Below are 20822 nucleotides of genomic sequence, written 5' to 3'. Positions count from 1 at the left end.
GGGAAGCCACCCCTTTTTTGAGGGCTGGTACAAGCCACCTGCACAGGGCACTGATGTGGATGTGTGTGTTTGCTTGTAGGTGGTACACCCCACAGCCTGTACTCCATTGTCCTGGTAAGCATGTGTTGTTTCACACCTCCCTGGTGTGTTACATTAAGGTTCAGTCCTTGAGTATGACGTTCAGTCTCTTTTGCAGGTACTTGACTGTTGCCTTGGTCACTGCCGACTTCCATGAAACAAGCATCCTGAGCGCCAGGGCCTTGCACTGCTGGGTTGGGATGAGACTGCTTGGCTCCCTTGAGAGCTCTGTGCTCTGCTGAGGGATGCCAGAGACGACATCAAAAGCTGGGTGACCTGTTCACACCTGGCAAATAAGGTAAAGAGGATGATGGGAGTCATCAGAGTAAGGTTGGCTCTGGGAGTGTGGGTGACTGTGCTGTGGTTGGAGGGTTTCCTGGAGGTGCTCTTGGGTGTTCTGAGTTCAGTCCTTAAACTCTGCAGACTGAAGCAGAGCAGCCCTGGGCATGGGCCTATGGGGTTTGGTTCCTGCACAGAGCATTGCTCTGAGCTGTGCCCATGACCCCTCTTACCTGCCTCTGTACCTGCAGCTTCTGAAGCCATGCTCCTGTTCTCTCCTTTTCTTACTTTCCTTCCTCCCTGCCCCCCTCCTTTCCTTCCTTCTTCCCTTTCATTCCGTCCTTCCTTTCTCTCCTAAGGAGGTGCTGCTCCCCTAGAGCATCTTCCCTTACCACAACCCCACCCCAACAGACACAGACACATCCAGTTGTTTCGTCCCTTTATTGTCACTCCACAGAGAACAGCTACATCCTTTGCACAGGCTTAATCCCCAGGATGTCGAATCCTTTGGCCATGACGGTGGCAGTGGCTTCACACAGCAGCAGCCTCCACATGTTCACCTTCACAATCTGGCCTGCAAAACACCAACACAGGAGCTGGAGCAGCTGCTCAGAACAACTAACACTGCCTTCCCCAGGGGAACCCCATCCACCCACAACCTGGCCCTGGGGCTAAGCTCCCTCCTGTTCTCCCCAAGCCAGGCAGACTGACCAGCCCTTTTTTTTTCAGGTACCTGGCTGCTCACAACTCTCTACTCAACCTTCCTGCTCACATGCAGATGACGACACAGGCTGTGCCAGCCACCTTCAGTCCTCCCCATGGACAACACTTGTTCTGCAGCAGCAAGTAGTGTGACAACGGCCTTCCCAGCGCAGGGAAACCCCCCTGCACATTGCCTGTACCATGGTATGCGACACAGGCACACACAGCACCCCTAGGGCAACACTCACCACTCTGCCTGTCCTTCTCAACGCAGTAGCAGTTGTCGTAGAACTCGGTGAAGGTGGTGGCCAGCTCGTAAAGGTAGTCACAGAGCGTGTGCAATAACAAGTCCTCCAGGATCTTCTGCAGGATCTCAGGGAACCTCAGGATGCACTTGCCCAGTTTCCACTCCTTCTCATGGTCAAGGATGAGCACCTCCTCCCTGGCTGCCTTCCGCAGCATCTGCTCGTCAATATTGGCCAGGCGAGCAATAGCCCTGAAATGGTCCAAAACACAGTCTGCTTGTGAGGGTCCCACTGCTCAGCCTGCCCGAGGGCCAGCCTGCAAGTTGGTCACGTGTCTGGCTTGTCTCAGGGCTAGCACTGGCCACCCGCTGACCTCCTCACTTGCCCGGTCCCGGGTTACCAGGCCAGAAGATGGCAACCAGCGCTGGGAATGCATGGGGAGGCACTGCCCTTAGAGCGATCCAACAGGGCACTGCAGGGGAACAGGGAGGGATGTGCTCTGGGCACACGTGTCGGCAAGGACAGCTGATGCTGCCAAGCAAACCAGGACTCAGGGTGCCAGAAAAATTGTGTGGGCCATGGCGACACCCAAGGTGAGCAGCTGCTGGAACGCAGGCTCACCCCTCTCTGACCACCTAAGTCCTCTAATGGAATTACCAGAAACTCCCGCAGTTCCCACCCTGCTAGCTAAAGGGCCGGGATGCGTGTCGCACCGAGGAGCCCTGTTTCAGATAGCAGAGGACACCATTTCCAATGACAAATAAAATCTTGCCTATGGTACATAGCAGTGTAGCTGCCTTCTCTTACCAACTACACCCAACAGCACTGACGCAACTAAGTCACCCCTTTCCCCACATCTCCCTTTGTGACAAAGATGCAGAGAGCATCACAGACTAACTCCAAGCAACTCCCTGCATGCTCAACCTACCTGATCCGTGTGAAGGCATACAGCAAATATGCAGCTGTGTTTCCTCGGTCATCCAGCATCTTGTCAAAGGAGAATACGTAATCATTTAGTCTGTTGTGGGAGAGATCTGCATATTTAATACATCCAAAAGCGACTGATGTCTGGGCAGCTTTCAGCTCTTCTGCCGTGAGGACCTGTTGCAATTTCAAAACAGGTAACAGTCAAGAGGAAGAATGCTACATTGGCATTACAAACTGCAACACGCAGTCTTGGCCACTCAGTAGCCTCAAGGGGAAAGCCCTGGCTGCTGAGGGGGTTTTACCCACGTGGTGCTCAGTGAAAGGCTTACACCCACTTTTCCACCTCGAGACACCCGATAACCCCATATCCACCCCTCACTTCTCCTGCCATCAAATGGCACTGCAGCCCTGCCAAGGTTAAGGCTGACTCCCTCTACTCCTGAAGGCCTGCAGGACTTCTGTGCCCCATGATGCCATAGAGGTTTGACGACCATACTGTGCTCCTGCTTCTTAGAAATTGCACGTACACATAACAAACACTTGGCCCTCCTACCCTTATAGAGCATTCTGGGCCGTCCAAACACTCACAAAACCCCTCTCTGGTGGAACAGCGCCCTGTCAGCATGGCAAAGCACTTTGTGTCTGACTCATATGAGCCCTTGGGAGATTTTCAAGGTGGTTTTTTTCTGTACTTCCTTGTGTTCCTGTTTAAAAAGAGACCTTTCACCCTACACTGCACAGCACCAAGGAGCTGCACTTCCCAATTCCACTGCCTCATACAGCACTTGGGCAGAGTTTGGTCTGTCTGTTCCATTCCATGTTCTCTCCAGGCCATCAGGATCCAAGACAGACAGAAATCTCATTAAGCAAAGGGCTTCCAGCAAACTCAGCCTCCACGGGAAAGGGTGAAGCCTGATGCCAAAGCCCCCTGCAGATCCCCAGCCGTCCATCACCAGAAGTCACTGCTAGCCCAGCAGGCCAAGGCTGCAACTTTATATTCTGCCACCACCTCCTGCATCCTGGGGGAGTCACCACTGTTGCCATCACACCAGTGAGACCTGTTGGTACCTGCAAGGCCAGCTACCCTGCCAGGCCCAGTTCTCCTCCCCTGTCCTCGAAAAGCTCTGCAGTACAAGCCAGAGGCCAGCATGCTGCCCGCAGCTCACATTTTCTCGCTGCTGTGTACTCAGGGATGCTCTTCTTTCCCTGTGACATGCTACCAAATAACGACACTGATTGTGTACACAACCCACGGCATCTCCTGGGCAGTTTGGCAGTGTCCGTATTCTCAGGTCACATCCGGAATGCGGAAACCACAAGTCTGTGAACAAATCTGGGAAGTTCTCAGGAAAGATAAGCAATTTGTCACAACTACCTTGTCCCGTTCCTTGTCTTTCAGCTTGTCCATGGCTCTTTTCAGCCCTTCTTCCAGCAGGTCTATAAGACGCACTGTATCCCCTGAACGAGTTTTGAACTTCTTCCTGAAAACACACAGCCAAAATGACCACCTGCCTAAGAGGCAAAATACTCCCACAAAACTTGGGAACCTTGGGCAACACCCATCGGGTGGCCGGGAGGGGTGACCAGGAAGGCTCCAACAGTTAGAACCATCCCAGTTCCAGACATGAGGCAGGACACAATACCAGTGCCAGACCCCTGCCCAGCCCAGCAAGTCACCTTTACTTTTATAACAAAGCTACAGCAAGACCACCCAGACTGTAATGGCACGTGACCATCAGAGCACATTGGTTTAGTCACACCTTCACAGAGATGCAAGAACAACTCTGGAGCACAAGGACCTGGCTTGCAGACCAGGACACAGAGGTTCTCTTCCCAAACATTCATTTCATCTACCCCGAGGCAGGTAGACAATAATGGAAATCATGGCCTTTACCGTTGCCATCTCCCAGTATTCACGTCAGCTTCCACTGCACATTCTACCAGTGCCCCCCCCCAAATGCCAGGCAGCAGAAGCCAGGCCCAGGAGGGAACCTGACCACAGCACCACTGACTGTGTGGATCAAGGACCATGACACACAATGAAATGATACAGTTACGAATAACAGCATGGGATGCAGTGCTTTGGTTTTGGTTTTTTTTTTGGCATACCACATACATACTTGTCAACAAACAAGAGCAAGTCTTCTGCATTCACTCAAACATCCTCTTCAGAGCACATACAGAGGAAAATCTACATCCAAAGACTTACTTATCTTCTCCCAGCACCACTCCAAATGCGGCATGGGCCACTCTGGTTACTTTGGGATCGTACCAGCCGATCATCTGTCCAGCTGCAAACACTGTTTGTAAATGCACCGACTGCAAGGAACAAATACGAACTGGTTCTTAACCCACTCCTCCAGGTACAAATTTTCTTCCCAGCTTTATCACCTTCACAGTGCTGCTTTCACAATGAGACTTAAAATGTTTCTAGCTCCACAAACAAATTCCACTTCAGAAAGGTCAGCCTTTCAAAGAGTTTTCCTGGCTTACAGAAGCAGCAATTGGTGAATTCCCATCACTGCTCAGATACTGAGCTGACAACCTTGCATTTCCTCAGGTAAGGACAGACCCAACTATAAGCAGTACAAGTCTCATTCCAGACTCATCTGTTGAGATCTAGGCTTCACCCACCTCCAGTGGTAACTGGGTCTCTCCCTAATCAATCGGTTCTAGGGGCTCTTCATGGAGACTGCCAGCCACCAAACTAGATTCAGAACACTGAAAACCCTACAGCATTCTGCCTACGTTACTGTTGCATCTGTCATTTAACACACTTTATGATGATCTGTATCAGCAGCAACAGCAGAGGTTGGCTTACTCACCTGGCCGCTATCGACAACATAAATAAGGATATCAGCCTTCTCTTCGCACAGCCTGTGTTTAAGAGCAGCTAAGTCAGATGTGTCGTATGTGTAACCTCCGTCTGATTTCATGATCGTCAATGGGACAGGGAAACCTGGGACAAACACGATCTTGCGGCCATCATCAACCTGGACAAATCCTAGAAAAGCAATGGAAAACATTCTGTGTCATATTGCATAGGGCGGTTTGTGGGCCAGCACAGGCAGAAACACTTCCCTTCCCAGATGCTACCATAAAGAAAAGGCCATGCACTCACATTATCAAATAATTAATGGCTCAAAATACAAAAAAACCTAAATGAGAACTCCCTTGCCATCCAAGTCGCATTCTGTACTGCACTTCCAGAACTCAAGATTATGCACAAGGAAGCAGATCTATACAGATCTGGCCTTACCAGAAAAGACCTAATTGGATTTAAAAACTCCTGTCGCTAGCATCCAGATCCACCTTTACAGCCACAAAAACAACATCACAAAGTATGGCATTAAAGGCAACAGAAACTCTACAGAGATGCAGCGAAGACTTAGCACAAAGTCTTTCAGAGATAAGACTAGTCAGAACACTTCAGATGGTGAGACTCAAGAACTGCCAAATCCAGAGAGGAACACATAAAACCAGAGACTTGTTATGCTCCATTTGGCTTCTTGCCAGTCTCAAAGTCAACATGATCCAAAAATGCCACTGTCTTCACAGAGATTTCTCAAAGTTCTCATACAGTCACAACACTAAGACTGTGAAGTCTGTCATATATTGCTCCTTGACTATTTACTAAGGATACAATAAATTTCAGTAGCTCCTCATGCTATTGCCTACAAATATCACCAACAAAGCGCTTTTGGTGTCAGATTCAAGCTTTCTGGAATAATACATGTAAAAATCAATTCTGCTAATGCTTCTCTGTGAGGAAGTAATACGGAAGATCCACTCAGGAAATGTGGCTAAGAAAAAGAGCAAGGGTGGGGAACATGCAACTTGAAAAACATCAGTCCTAAGCCTCGCTGACTAGGAGTGAGGTTCCATTGCTCAGCCTGACAGCTGCAGAATTTCTGACTCTGAGATCAAAAGCCTCACCTTTATCTTCAAATTCTTTCACGATGTCTTTCATCATCTCGTGGTAGAATGATTCCCCTCTCTCTATGAGTGTGATGTCCAAGCAGTTGTAGATTTTCTGGAACTCTTGAGGAGGGAAACACAACAAAATACTTCCATTAAGTGCACACAGTGAGAATTAGTGGCATATGCTTACCAATGGGCATAGCAAGTTCCTAAAGACATTTTCCATCTCTTGGTCAAGCCATCAGACTAGGAATCAGACTGGACTCGGGAGACAAAAGATTTTGCTGAAAGCCTCCACAGATAGGCCAGTACTTTGGCTGTATTGGCTATTTTCTTTAAGCTTCTCATAGCAGTGCAGCAGTGATTTTAAAAAGAAAACTAGAGGATGGACTCAGACGTAAAGGTGAGGAAAGCTATACTGTTCTACTGCTGAGACATGTTTCTGAATCTGGCAAAGTCACCTTTCCGTGACACGTCACAGATCAGCTCCCACGCTTTAATGAAGTCTGGGTTTTTGCTCTGCAGCAGCACCACACATTGGTAGGCACGTTTCTTAAATTCCTCCTCTGTGTCAAACCTCCTCTTGGATTCCTATGGTAAAACACACCACATGAAACAGCACCACTTTCTCCCCTGAAACATGCTAACATTCATGACAGGCTGTCCTGTGTACTCATCTCAAAAGACAGAGAGGCAGCATGCTTACAAAGTCCTTTGATCGTGCCCCATGCAGACAACTCAATACCAAATACTGCAATTCATACCCAGTGGCAGGTTATTGCAATAATCTATTAACAGTGATTCAGTTCTTTTGTTTCTCCAAAACTACGCTGCAATTTGTAAAGCTCCTCAATCTGCTTTTCAGATGTTGACATAAATATCACATTTATTTGCTACAAATACCTTGTAAAAAGCTTGGAGATCCCCAATGGGAGGAGAAACAGTTAAGTAGTCTGGAAATTTGTCTTGGAGGTGAGCAATGAGCATTCCAAACTGGGTGCCCCAATCTCCTAAATGGTTTAACCTTGAAGCAATCAAAGAGCACGATAATAATGATTTCTCAAACATATGCTTTCAAATACACACATTTTAAAAATATATATTCTAAAGGAAGAAACACAGATAATATCAGAAACCAAAACCAGGCAAGCCCCCCCAGTTTCACTGCAATGAAGCTGGTGCCCATCTTGATTCCTAACCCTGCTACACTTGCTCGGGTTAGTATCTTACTACACATAAAGGATTATTTGTTATGTGCTTATAAACAAAGACCAATACAGACCAAAGCACAGAGACAGGTATTGCATATATTTAGCCAAACAAGCCCACCACACCCCAAAATCAACGCTCACCTCAAAACATCATAACCTGCAAATTCGAACAGTCGGCACATACTTTCTCCAATGATGGTAGACCGCAGGTGGCCAACGTGCATCTCCTTTGCAATGTTAGGGGATGAAAAATCCACCACCACCTTAGACACAGTACCAAAGGAAAAAATGGATAAAAGGCAGCAGTCATGACCACACCCCATGTTTAATCTGTGTTTTGTTGGGGTGGGGATAGGGGGGAACAAGGCTCCCCTCCGTGGACCCTCACACCCTGTGCTGCCGACAGCACACAGCAACAGAGAAGGCCCAGCGGGGGACATCAGAGCAGGCTTCCAGCCTGGGGCTCTGCCGCACCCGCCCAGCAGAGGGTCAGGGATCACTCCCAGGCTGACCTTGGCACAACACGCTGTCCCCGGGGAGCCCCGTTCCTCACCCACCAGAGACACACCAGGTACGGGCAGCCTATCCCACGGCCCCCACTCCCTAAGTCACATCCCATTGACTCTGTTCTAACAACCAGCTGACGTGGCCACTGCTCAACAAATCGCTTCAGGGGGGAATTTCAAAGCTACCTGCAGTCCGGCACGTTTCATCTACACAGGAGCAGGATGCCTATGCGCTTACTGCCATACCTTTTTCCTTTTGCCAACAGCGGGTGGTTGAACTCCATTCATCAATAAACTGCTCAGCTGCTTCGACACAAAATCCCTTCTCAAGTGGACATTGATAAAACCTTTAGAGGAGAAAACCAGCAATGAGTGCTGGGGTTGCAGAAGTGCCTCAAACTACTTTTTGTTTCCTTCCCCCTTGGATTTCTGTTTCCACGCATCAAAGACAAGAGCATGTGAAGTTAGCTTGACAAAACAATTTTTTCAGCGACAGGACAACAAAGCTGTCACTAGAAGACAATTTCTGTTCCCAGATTACAGGAGTCTGTTTCACACCACTATGGCCTTTACTGCAGGACTTAGATGCTGCAAGCTAGTCCACTGACGTAACTCCTTTTTGCACACTGTCACTCAAAGGTGAATTTATAAAAACACTTTTTTATGAGAAAATAAACAAACTTGCCAGGGTTTGCAGAATGCAAAACCAAATCCTGCTTTGTCTCTTTTTTTTGAAATTAATATCCTAAAACATATAGTTTCACCTGGGATAATCCATGGTTGTGGGACGACACTGTTTTACTTCTCCTGCTTCACAGAGCTAATGAACAAGCTTCTGCCCAAGCACTCGAAGGGCTGTGCCGTGTGATTTTTGTGTTTATGCTGAAGCCCTAAGGAATATGAGCCCTTGTATTTCTTCCTGGGTCACAGGGACAAAACAGATGCAGCAATTAATAACCTCCATGCTACTCCAGCACCTCAGTGCTGAGAGGACAAGGTCTCCTCATCATGCAAGCAACAGTGAGAAGGGCATATTGATTTTTGCTGTGATTTCATGATTGTGGCCTGATACCCATCACCAATATTTGAAGGGGAAAAGCTGGTCCCTTAAGGATCAGTGAAAAAATTGCTAATTAAAGGGCTCAGGATTGCACTTGCCAATTCTAATACAGAGGTAGATTTGCTGCTGCTGCACAATTCTGAGGGCTACAAAGCTCACCAAGAGAGAAGCAGCTAATTCGCCTTGTAATTGCAGTTTTAAATCACAAATTAGTTGAACTCAACTCAGCTTCCCTGATCACCATCCAGTATAAAATCACCCCATCAGCATTAAAACATACAAAGGGTGTAACATGAAACTAACTTACCAGGACCGGCAATTTCAACCTTCTCAATGCATTCGTTGGCAGGAATATTTTTTGATATTTTCTCAGCGATTTCTCTTGGGCTAACCTTCTGTTCCTTGGTTTTGAGCAGTATCTGAAACACAACAAGAAGACCAAGTAAAATTCAATCATCCAAAACATTCTACAGAGTGAAACAGAAAGCACAGATACTGCGACATTAAAAGATCCTCATGATCCTTTAGCTTTATAATGCAGACGCACACACAAACAAAAATATCTCTAGCAAATTTTACAGATTACATCAGCTCTCTCCACACAGCAGAAGTCTTAACTAGACCCAACACGTTCAATCCTTTCTGCTAAGGGCAATTAAAGGGTAGTTCTTATGTCAGAAGAAAATCTTCCCAGCTATTTTTCAAAACCTGTTAAGTGGTTTGCAAATTTGTATTTCCCTAAGCTAGTAAAAGGGACAAACTCTTTAAAGATCAACATAGCTGGCACAATCCTTCACATTGCTTCAAAATCCTGTTCATCAGTCTCATGGGTATCCTCAGCTCTACCAGCATTCATATTTGAAGTTTTGAACTGTGCCTACTGTAGATGCTGAGTGTGGTTTCAAAGCAAGTCTGCTCATTTATGATTAAAAGCATGCAAAGCAAACTGCCTTCAGTCCCACCTTAGACTCAAACTTAATAAATAAATAAAATCCAACAACCCAAGCAACCAAAGATAATCCTAACACTGCCCAATCTTCTTCAAAGAGCATCAGAAAAACTGCTGGTAAAGCAGCTCTCCTTCTCCCTCCAGACATAAATGGCCCATTGTGAGGAACAAAAGTAGCACGATGCAAGTTCACATACAACGATAGCATCAGAATGGTTTGGGCTGGAAAGGACCTTCGAAGATTGTCTAGTCCAACTCCACAATTTCTCTGTCCATTCCCAAAGCATCTTCTCACATAGCTTTTTACAAGTCTTACAAAAACACCCTTTAGGAGGGTTCTGTGAGCTAGCCCAACCTGTCCCTTGCAAAACACTACACTCACACTGCATAAAATTACCACAACTATTTGTTTCCGAGCACATGATTGTCCATTCTTACTGTGATGTGTTTGAAAATAATCTATCACCTCACTCCCATCAGGGCCACAAAGAGCACATACCTCTCTGTCAACTCAGAACTCATACTCACTACTGCTTGTATTTGCTAACTTGCAGTCTGCTGCAAAATGTGACTTCTACTTAGGTTTCAGCTTCCTGTTTAACCTGCCATACGGTTGATCATAACAGGATCCTTACAAGATGGTAAAGGCTTAGAATGGGCAAGAAAAGAAAACCTCCTTAGCCTTTAATGCTACTCAAAGTGCAAACTACAGGAAAAATAAACGCAAAACCAGATTACGGGCATGTTATACCAGATTACAGGCATGCTACCTGAATCATTCCAGAAGCAGTGACCTACTCCTGTTACTCTAAGGAGCAAGCAGAGCTCCTGGCTCAAACCCGAGGCATTAATATGCTAACAAGCTCCCAGGGAAACAATATGCATTTGTGCGGGCTGTTTCCACATGGGGCACTGCAGGGAGAGGTTGCTGCCTGGCACGTACCAGTGCTGCCTGCGAGTCAGGGCACCTCCTGCTCCTCTGGCAGTCAGGGTGACTGGTGTTTCAGCTCTGCACAGGGGACACCCTGGGGGAGCCAGGCTCTACGGGGAGATGCGCACCACAGTCAAGTCCGTAAAACTCAGGCCGACGGAAAGTACATAACCTGCTGCTCTCAGAGGGAAATGACTGAACCGCATCCCCTGGCTCCACTGTGCTGATACGCTCCAAGTATGCTGCATGTGCGAGTATTGCCAAGCTCAGGCCCAGCTCACATGGCGTGCCTTTCCAGGGAACAAACTCTACAGCCAAGCCCAATACTAGGAACCCTTATTCACCAGTACAGCTGACAATCTGGAACTTGAAACCCTGGCTTGAAGGGGACTGTTCAGACACTGAGTTATGTGAACAACGTCAACACTGAGAAGCCAGGACTGCTTGAGAATCCCAACCGCGACTTAATTGGGGTAAAGCAGCGGTCAAAAAAATGGCAAAGCTCTGAAAGCCCATGTCAGCGCAGTCACCCAGGGTGCTCCTCTGGCTGGAGCCCAGTCACAATATGCTAACGAGACCAAGGGAAGACGACGCATATTTGTGAGGGCTGTTTCCGCCTTGGCACTTCAGACCAAGAGCCTGCTGGCTGGCACGTATCGATGCTGCCCGGGAGTCAAACTCATTGTAGCAGGACAACAGACATAGCGGCTGCAGGTGACAACCTGGGAGAGTAGAATTTCACGTGTGTCGGTGCAAGCTAGATGTCAAAATTACCAGTCTAATAGATTAATAAAGGTGAACTGAAAACAGAACACTTAAAAAAACCCCTCAAAACAACAAAAGCAAAACAAGTTGCTTCTGTTGAGATTGCAAAATAAAAGATCTGTAATTACAAAGAGTCTACCTATTCACTCAAAGGCATCAGTGCATTGAAAGCTTGGGTGCTTTAGCACCTAAGCTAGAATGCACTACCTTCTTTCTCCCCCACCTCCTGGTTTTACTTCAGCACAGTCCCAGCCCACTGAGCAACTCCTGAAGTGTCTCTCATTCTGTTTGGGTCCTCTTCGCCAAATACCTTCCAGAAAGCAGGAGTGCCATAATTTTCAAAGTAACTGTTGATACTAGCCAGGTTAAAAAAAGCCCTCACTCCTTCCTTTGCACACACTTAACAGGTGTTCTGTAAAGTGGAACCATTCCTACAGTTGCCTGAAAACCTCCAAGATCAGAACATCATAACGAAAGCCCCATGTTTCCTGCCTTTTGCTCAATTAAAAGAAAATAGTGATGCCACCAACCATAGATGTGGGATCGCCCACACAGCCAACCCTCAGCAAATGCTTGGATAACAACAGCCAGTAAGATAGGAACATGAGCACAAAAAGTGTGCAGAATGGTGCACTCAAATCTGTCTGAAAGAGCATTTGTCACAAGACTGAAAATGCTTAAAGGAACACAACAACAATCAGCCAAATTTGGCTGTAACCAGGGAATTAACATGACACTTTGTTGTGGTTTAACCCCAGCCAGCAACTAAGCACCACGCAGCTGCTCACTCACTCCCCCCCCACCCAGTGGGATGGGGGAGAAAATCGGGAAAAGAAGTAAAACTCGTGGGTTGAGATAAGAACGGTTTAATAGAACAGAAAAGAAGAAACTAATAATGATAATGATAACACTAATAAAATGACAACAGTAGTAATAAAAGGATTGGAATGTACAATGATGCACAGTGCAATGGCTCACCACCCGCCGACAGACGCCCAGTTAGTCCCCGAGCGGCGATCCCCCTGCCAGTTTATATACTAGACATGATGTCACATGGTATGGAATACCCCGTTGGCCACTTTGGGTCAGGTGCCCTGGCTGTGTCGTGTCCCAACTTCTTGTGCCCCTCCAGCTTTCTCGCTGGCTGGGGATGAGAAGCTGAAAAATCCTTGACTTTAGACTAAACATTACTTAGCAACAACTGAAAACATCAGTGTTATCAACATTCTTTGCATACTGAACTCAAAACATAGCACTGTACGAGCCACCCGGAAGACGATTAACTCTATCCCAGCTGAAACCAGGACACACTTTTGAAACAAAGGAGTCGGAGCAGCAAGAAGGACAGCGCCTGAGCAGTTGTCTACACCTGGCTGGACACTGTGAGAAGGTGCGCAGGCCTGACAATGACCCCCACTGCCAGCTGCTGCCAGTGGCCTGCGCTGGAGCTCGCAGAAGGCAGTTCAGGATGCAGCATGCAGGGACCCGCGCCCCAGCTGGGCGCAGAGGGGAGCACCTGGGCCCCTTCTCACTGCCGTGTGCATCAGTGGGTAGCAAGAAGCTGCAGCACCCACCCCAACAGAAGGTGTGGGCAACGAGGGGAACCCGCGCTCCCAGAGACAGGGCGCATGTTTGTAACCCACCTGCCCTGTGAGAAAGGGGGGGGCGCGCACAGAACTCTGTGCAAATGTGTGTGGGGACATTATACTTTTCTGGCATTACAGAAGAGTATTTAGAGATCTGTAGGTGTTTATCAACATTTTGTAACTGTCCAGAATTGTGATTTATTGTTTTGCTGATATTAGTTCCAAATATATAGCTCACTAATTGGTAGTTAATTGCACATCATTAGTAAATCAATGCAGCACTGAAATCCTGATTTGATTTAGATGCCATGAACTGAGCAGTTTTTCTGTGTGACACACACGTAACTCTCTCATACCAGCCATCTAAACAGAGGTTTAAAGGTCTACTCTGTGAAGGCCAATGCTTCCCTTAAAATGCTGTTAGATACTCACTGAATTCTCAGCCCAGAGGCCTGCAACAAGCCTGAAACAGGTCCAATATTGCAACTCTCATTGTGTTGTCTATCACTTAGCTTCCAACAGACAACATCCCCATTTTTTTTTTCTCTTTGTAAGATTGTTTGAATTTACCTGTGTTATGCCCATGGCGCTGTTACACTGGTAATCCCCAAATTTGGGCTGCTGACTTGGCGTCACCACTAATGGAGGGTTTTCTAAATCTGGGTAGGCAGCCTGAATAGCAGTTCCAAAGATCTCCTGAAGACAGCTGTTGATATTAATCATGCTTTTTGCTGTTTTACTTCTTTCCTCCTGAAGGCTCTGAAAAAACAAAATCCAGAAGGCTAAATTCACAACATCTGAGGAGCCGTTACATCCTCCTTTTTTCCTTGGCTGCCTGGCAAAGCATGGCTGACAGATTGGGCTGACACCTCTAGGCACAGGAGCAACATATGCAACATAAAAATCAAGTGATTCAAGAACTGCTTTTCCCTTTGAACCTCATAGCACAAACACTTCCCCTGAATGCAGGGCCGCATTACTTCCCACACCTTTGTCAGTGATCCTGGTAGAGACCTCGGCTGCGCTGCCCGTTACATGACTAGCCAAGACTTGGTGGTGTGGGCTTATTAACCTACGGACATTTTTCATAAAGTAGGTTTCTGTTTAAGGAACCAAGAAATATCTGATGTGCCACCAACAATTAAGGCGTCAGAATGCAGAGTGAGCATGCTGTCACACATCACTAGCTGTAACAAACTGACATCGTTTATTTAGCTTGTCTTAATGAGAACAAAACCCACATGCTACAGCATTAATTCTTTATTCCCTTACCTTTTGAAGGAAATTTAACCGATACTTAAGTTTTGCGTTTTCGTCTCGCAACCCTTCCAGACTCGGGGAGACTCCCAAGCATCCAAAGTTCTTCAGACGCTCAATTTCTGCAGTTAACAACTTGATCTCGTTTTCCTGAAAAGCAAATTAAATTGTCACACAGTAATTCTTGGACTGGGGGGACAGAAGGCGAGGAGCTACAAGATCTCAGATACAGTTCTAGTTTTGCCTCATAAAGGTAACAGCAATGACATGTAAGTTGAATAATTCCAAACAATTAATGTTTAAAGGTGGTTTCTATTTGTGTCAAAACCAGGGATCCTGAAACATTCTTAGTAAGTCAATGAGATAATAATCTCACTAATATCAAGACAGAAGTGCAAGACAGACAACAGGTCATGCTAATAAAATATATTCCCAAAATAAACACTTTCTCCAGCTTTTTTAATCTAATAAAGATGTCAAATGATTTGACTCAAAATTCCCTAAAGCCTCCTTCAGCCAGTTTCACCATCTCACAGGCCACAGTTTCTCTTCCAGAGGATGAAACCACAATCACTCATGCAATTCCAGCAAGCTCAACCACCAACTGGAGACAGAAATGCCACTAAGTACAGTGTGCTGCTTCGTAGGGGAAGTGATAGGGCCTTTTCCGCAGCGTGCGCTCACTTCCACCTTGCCACACAACCTTTCCTTCCCTACCTCCAGCATGGCTTCTCCCTTAAAACTGACGTAAGGCATTCAGGAGCAATCAGGAATTTCAGGTGGACCTCTGTGCTCCAAATAAACAAACTTCCCTACGCTTCCCCATGCCCCTCCAGACTTCACAGCCTGGGACACAGGCAAATGCTTCACCAGGCAGTCTTAGCCCAATGGCTGGAGGCTGCTACAAGGAGCAGTAATTTTCCTCATCCCACCCCCTGAAGTATCTGAAACTTCATCTCTGTTGTCCATCTCTTGTCCTCTCCTGTAATAGGCTTTGTGCCCATCAGCCACAAAACTGGCTCACAAATAGAAGTTTGGAAGCTACTGAAAATTTAAGTGACTCAAATGCTGCTATGGAGGGAGAGGCAGCTGGAAGAGGCAGTGAGCACTCCCCACCCTGGCTCGCCAGCCCCTCATCAGACTCATTTAGGCTCTCCTCTACTAGAACTCCCACAGCAGGAGGCAGCTCAGGCCACTACTGCAGTCCAATAGGCCACCAAACCTTATCAAAAAGGGCTCACTTACTTTGCTGCTCTTGAAACAATCAGAATATTTAATTAAGGAAAAAAAATGGGCCATCAAATTTCCTGGTTTTATATGGCCACCTGAATAACAGCTCCCACAAGTGCCACTATAACTAACTGCAGATGTTCAAAAAACCTAAGCTGAGCCAAAACAACCTTAAGATCGGCCTATTTGTGGACCAATCTGAAAATCAGTACTTTTGAGGTCATTCTTCATTTGTGCTTCGGCTTCCAGCACACTTTTTTTACAGCCTCACGGTCTCCTCTGCTGCAGGAGAAGAGGATGCTTCCTGCAGGTTCAGATGTGAAGAAACACAACTTTGAGAAAAAATACCTTTATCAAAATCTCTGGTTTGGCACTTAGCCAACTAAAATCATTGAATGGCACAGCTGTAGCTCAAAAATAACTCACTTCAAATGGTCCATTGCAGCTTTTCCTTTTGCAGCCTACTACTTCTTTTTTTAACCCAAGGCAGATCACCCCTCCAAATCAGGCTGCTTTTTTCTCACATACATATACATACCTTCTCCCGTATAACCAACAGAAAAAAAATATATTTTTTTATTTTCAACTTTTCTTACTGGCCTGACTTGGTAGCATTTCATATAACTTACAGACCCATTTGAAAAACTTTCAGACTGAACTTCAAGTTTAAAATAGCGCAAGAGAGATTTCATTGCATTGTTTTACAGTTGTTTCACTGTAAGTTTAAGGAATCATTATAGCTATAAACTGACTTAAAGGAACGTTGGAGCAGTGACGTATGCTTTAAGAAAGCACAAAGATATCTTCTACTCTTAATATCACATTATCTGTAAATTCTGTGTCCACCCAGTATCACCTTCTCTCTAGCAAAGCCACCAGCTTCAGGACAGGTTAGCAAGACCCTTAGGAGAGTTTTGCATTGAGGACAAACATTGTCCAGATCCAGAAACTTGCATTCTGCTTTTGAAATTAAAATCACTACATATCCAAGCCAACAAGCAGCTCACACGTGCTCCTCCTGCATTAAAAGAATCCCCCAAAGCTATAGCCACCGAGATATTTCAGTACCATTGGCAAACTTTACAGAACAGAAATTGGATTTGGATTTTTCTCCATAATCACAGATACCTCTTGCCACCCCAGTTAAGACTCGCAGGAGGCGAGATGACCAGTATCTTACTGGAGCTTCTTTCCATGTCGGTAAACTACAAGAGAGGATGAGGAAAGGGGTTTATCCACGTGCATGGCCAGAACCCAGAACAAGGGTTCCTGGGAATCACCGACCCCTGGGGCAGACATCTGGCCCAAACAGTTTTTCCCACACAAAACCAGTGTGACAATTAGTATCCTAATTGCTTGGATTTAGCCAGGAGGTAAAAAGCTCTTAAGCAATGACATAGTTCATTAAGTCTCATCTACTTCTTTCCCATGACTGCACCAAACCAGCAAATTCACAGCACAGACACCAGCAGATAGGAGGCATTCAGGCTGGCCCCATTCCAGATTTGACCAAGCCCAACGTGTCAGCCCAGACTGTCACGTTTTCCTATCATGTTTTGTGCTCCTCTTCTTCAGAGAGTTTCAGTAGCAGTCCCTATGTTAACTTGAGTGTGAACTGAAAGCAAAAGGTTTCACCATGGTGGTCTAGCTGCCTACCTCAATATTGCTGCTGCCATTTAAATCTCCCTTTTTGTGCTCATCAACAGCTAACACAGATGATGAAATGAACTCTTCATTCAAAACCACCTAGCAGAAAAGACTGAACTCAGCAATGATTACACTGAGTTCCAGAATCGATGGGGTTAAGATCACAATGGCTGGGCTGGGACGGCTGCACAGCTGAGTACAGCTAACAGCTCCAGAACTGGCAACAAGGGCACCCTGGTTCATGGGCCAGTCAGGAGGAGAACACCACTCACGACCCCCCTCTCTCTGGTGATCAGCAATAGGACACCAGGAAACGGAATGAAGCTGCATCAGGGGAAGTTCAGGTGGGACATTAGGAAAAGGATCTTCACCGAGAGGGTGGTGTGTCACTGGAACAGGCTCCCCAAGGAAGTGGTCACGGCACCAGGCCTCTCAGAGTTCAAGGAGTGTCTGGATGACACCCTTAGTCATATGGTTTAGTTTTTGGTAGCCCTGCGAGGAGCAGGGAGTTGCACTCAATGATCCTTATGGGTCTTGTTGCCAAGCTCTCCTGGAAAAAGGTCTTTAGATGTTTGCACGTTATAACTGCCCCTTACCACAGCAACCTGTAATAAACCTAATTCTCTAGCAAATCATCTATGAATGCTGGATGTTATTAAAGGATTACTATAAATTCTAAATTCTTTCTGAAAAACAAACTACTATGTTAAACTACAGATACCCCTTGTAACTCCTCTCTCACAGTACCATCCAAGTGAGGAAAGGAGACACCACCAATACACCTCTGATCTACAAAACATGTGACTGCGAAAAGGAAGGAAAAAGCTGCTGTTCAGGCCATAAAGTGTCACCCCCTGGATTATTCTGCCTGCACAGCCCTGGACTTATCACAACTTGTCAGTAAAGGGTCATACCTGATGACCACCTCACGAGAAGCTGCGGGAATTACATGAGGCCATGCTGACATCTCCAAGGGCTCTTTCATCAGCTGAGTGCTAGAAATCTTCCCCTCACCTGCAAATACAAGAAAACTATAGCTTTTTCAATAGGACCAAGATAATCCTTACATTTTCCCTTAGCACATAAGAATGTCTTCCAAGGACCCCACCGAATTAACATGAAACTCACATAAGCCTCTGTCTCTGGACTTTAAATTGGTATTGCTTTTCTCCATCACATTTAAACAAAATAAAGAGAGAAAATGGCCTGAGAAAGCATGGCAAAGGGGTCACAGCACGTCTCTTCCTTCCCCTCCTTCTTGCTTCCTGCACAGTTTATATCTCTGCTACTACTCTGCCAAGCCTTTGCTGAGCCAGCTCAGGGCAATAACTCAGCACACACTCTTTGTTCTTTGTTGGGTTATTTTCCCAAAAAGCTAATGATGATTCCTGCCAGCCAGCTCACAACGGGCTCCAGGGCGTGCTGGAGCTGGCACCAGGGAGCACATGGCTGGGAGTGAGGTGACAGGTAGATTCAGGCTCAGTAATCCCACATGGCTTCCTTTAGCCTCTTGGAGTTAAAGAGCTGAACATTGTCCCTCTTGCTTTGCTTCAGAGCGACTGGAATTAGTTTATGGACTAAAGACCAGACAGAAGTGACAGCAAAGGGAGAACCAGCTTGCCACAATACCCGAGATGCCCTTCCTCTCCTGAGCAGCTACAAAGGAGAAATGCAAAAACAAAGGCAAAAAGGAGTTGCAGAGATTCAACAGCCAGATTTATTATCTCAGTATTTTATGGTGGTGCCTACTGTATGTTTGAATTCTGAGTAGAAAACGTACTGAAAAGTTGCTCCAGAACACATGTGTACGGTAGCCAAAAAAGCACAAGCCACATGTCCAGAATCTCTCAGTTACACGTTCTTGGGGCAACATAGGAGAAGTTAACCTGTCGGATTCAGAGTTTCCCTGGAGCTGCCTCTGTGCTCTACTGTCGATACCACTCATTGGCTAGGATAGACTTGGCAGTCCAATTTATTTATTATTACTACAGCCACTGCAAAGGGAAAGGGTTTTCACCGTCTTTTTTCCCAACCCAAAGCACCTTATGGTTGCAATAACGCTGTGTGACAAAGCCAGGACTGCCATTAGCGTATCTGCCCTCCAAGAGGTCCTCTGAAAGCGCTTCCCTGGCTGCTCTGGGCTCCCAGGACCCGCCGGGCTCAGGGCTGCCCTTCTGAGCGCAGGGGACCCTCCTGCCCGTTGCCTCGCCTGGCAGCAGGGCAATCCTTGCACGGCTGCCACAGCGAGCGGCCAGCGAAAGGACCAGCACAAGGAACGAGGGTGGTAACACACCAAGCCGTGTTTGACAGCTCCCTGCTGGCTTTTTTCCCAGAAGTTTTTTGCAGAATTTCACCTTGACCTCTCACCCTCGCTGAAAAGCGCTAAGAGCCGAACCACAAGCCCTGACCTCGTGACACAGGGTCTCAGGGACGAGAGCGTGCTTTTGCTCGACGTTTTGCCTCAAAAGAAACGAAAGAAGCCGAGGAAGGCGCTTCAGCCCCCGCCCGCTTTCTGCCTTTCCGTCCGAGACCGGCCCAGCCCCGCCGACACCGGCCCCGGCCGCCAGGCTCCGGTGAGTTTCCAGCGGGGGAGCCCCCCCGGCCGCAGCCCCCTGCCCGGTGGGCTCAGCCGCCACCTGCGGCCCCCCCCGCGATCCCCGGGACCTCCAACGCCTCCCCCCGCGGGAGGCCCCCGCGGACGCGCCCGCCGGCCCCCGCTCCGTCCCCGGCCGAGGCGGGCGGGGCGGCCTGCGCGGAGCCGGTCCCGCCAGGGAGCCGGCGGGGCAGGGGCCGACCCCGGGCTGGCTCCGGCCGGGCCGGGCCGTGCCGTGCCGTGCCCGGCCGTGCCGTGCCCCCCCGTCCCCGTCCCCGCACCTGCCGCGCCAGCCGAGCTGCGGACTGCGCCACCCGCGCCTCCATCCTCCACCGGCCGGAAGCGGAAGTAGCGGAAGCGGAAACCGCGTGGGGGGGAAAGAGGTTCGAAGGCGGCGGCGGCGCCCCCGGGCGGCGGGGAGGGCGCGGGCAGCGTCGTGCGTCTGACGTCAGCCCCGCCACGGGCGGCAGCGAGGCCCGCGCGCCCCGGCGGGGGCGCGGTACCGGGGCCCGTGGCGGCAGCGGGTGCCGCTTAGAACGGCATCGGCGGGGAAGCAGCGGTGTGCGCGCTGCGTCACAGCTCTTCGGCAGGGGAGGGCTGACCCGAACCACCCCCCGACCCCAGCCCCCCGTCGGGTGGGACCAGAACGCCTCCGAGAAGCTTCCAGGCCCCGGGTAGGAAGCGGAGGCCTGGCGTTGGCTCACGCCTCCCGCGAGCGCTCGGGCCGGCGGTCCACAGCGGCCCAAAGCGCAGCAACCACCGCCGGTAGCAACGGCACAGCGAACTCCTGGGAGAAGGCGGAAAACGGGCAGGGCGGGCGTCCGGTGTGAGACGGCCATCGCGAGTCTTCGGGGGCTGGCGGTGAGGAAGGTTCCTCGGGAGAGCCGTGAGCGCAGCAAGGAGAGGCTCGGCACGAAGATGCTGGGGCTGGGGCT

The 20822-nt window shown here is 48.2% G+C and overlaps 2 protein-coding genes across 3 annotated transcripts in view; one reads left to right on the top strand and one right to left on the bottom strand.

Annotated features, from left to right (window-relative positions):
• PANK3 (pantothenate kinase 3) overlaps nt 1–20822 on the top strand; it is a 288950-nt gene that overhangs the window by 106450 nt on the left and 161678 nt on the right. The gene's annotated exons all lie outside the window — the stretch shown is intronic.
• RARS1 (arginyl-tRNA synthetase 1) lies at nt 785–20258 on the bottom strand. 2 transcript variants are annotated; one of them, XM_052816250.1, is made up of 16 exons: nt 20169–20237; nt 18209–18308; nt 14433–14567; nt 13731–13919; nt 9237–9348; nt 8116–8216; nt 7505–7626; nt 7056–7176; nt 6614–6743; nt 6168–6272; nt 5057–5235; nt 4441–4550; nt 3607–3712; nt 2233–2405; nt 1308–1555; nt 785–931 (listed from the first exon to the last, which is right to left on the bottom strand). In XM_052816250.1, the coding sequence occupies exons 4-16, from the start codon at nt 13881–13883 to the stop codon at nt 822–824; spliced, it is 1770 nt and encodes a 589-aa protein (XP_052672210.1). In that variant the 5' UTR covers nt 13884–13919; nt 14433–14567; nt 18209–18308; nt 20169–20237; the 3' UTR covers nt 785–821. The 2 variants fall into 2 exon arrangements, with proteins under 2 accessions (XP_052672210.1, XP_052672208.1); XM_052816248.1 differs by lacking the exon at nt 18209–18308 and having other exon boundaries at nt 20169–20258.

This window comes from Harpia harpyja, chromosome 20, assembly GCF_026419915.1.
Source record: "Harpia harpyja isolate bHarHar1 chromosome 20, bHarHar1 primary haplotype, whole genome shotgun sequence".
NCBI classification, from domain to species: Eukaryota; Metazoa; Chordata; class Aves; order Accipitriformes; family Accipitridae; genus Harpia; species Harpia harpyja.
This window is presented reverse-complemented; position numbering and strand designations above follow the sequence as displayed.

Excerpts from the sequence above, each read along its gene's own strand:
- RARS1 (XM_052816248.1), bottom strand. The coding sequence starts at position 20,213 with ATGGAGGCGCGGGTGGCGCAGTCCGCAGCTCGGCTGGCGCGGCAG. Across the intron at positions 7,627-8,115 it reads CTGTTGGCAAAAGGAAAAAG|GTGGTGGTGGATTTTTCATC; the intron begins GTATGGCAGTAA and ends ACTGTGTCTAAG. Across the intron at positions 6,744-7,055 it reads ATCTCCAAGCTTTTTACAAG|GAATCCAAGAGGAGGTTTGA; the intron begins GTATTTGTAGCA and ends GTTTTACCATAG.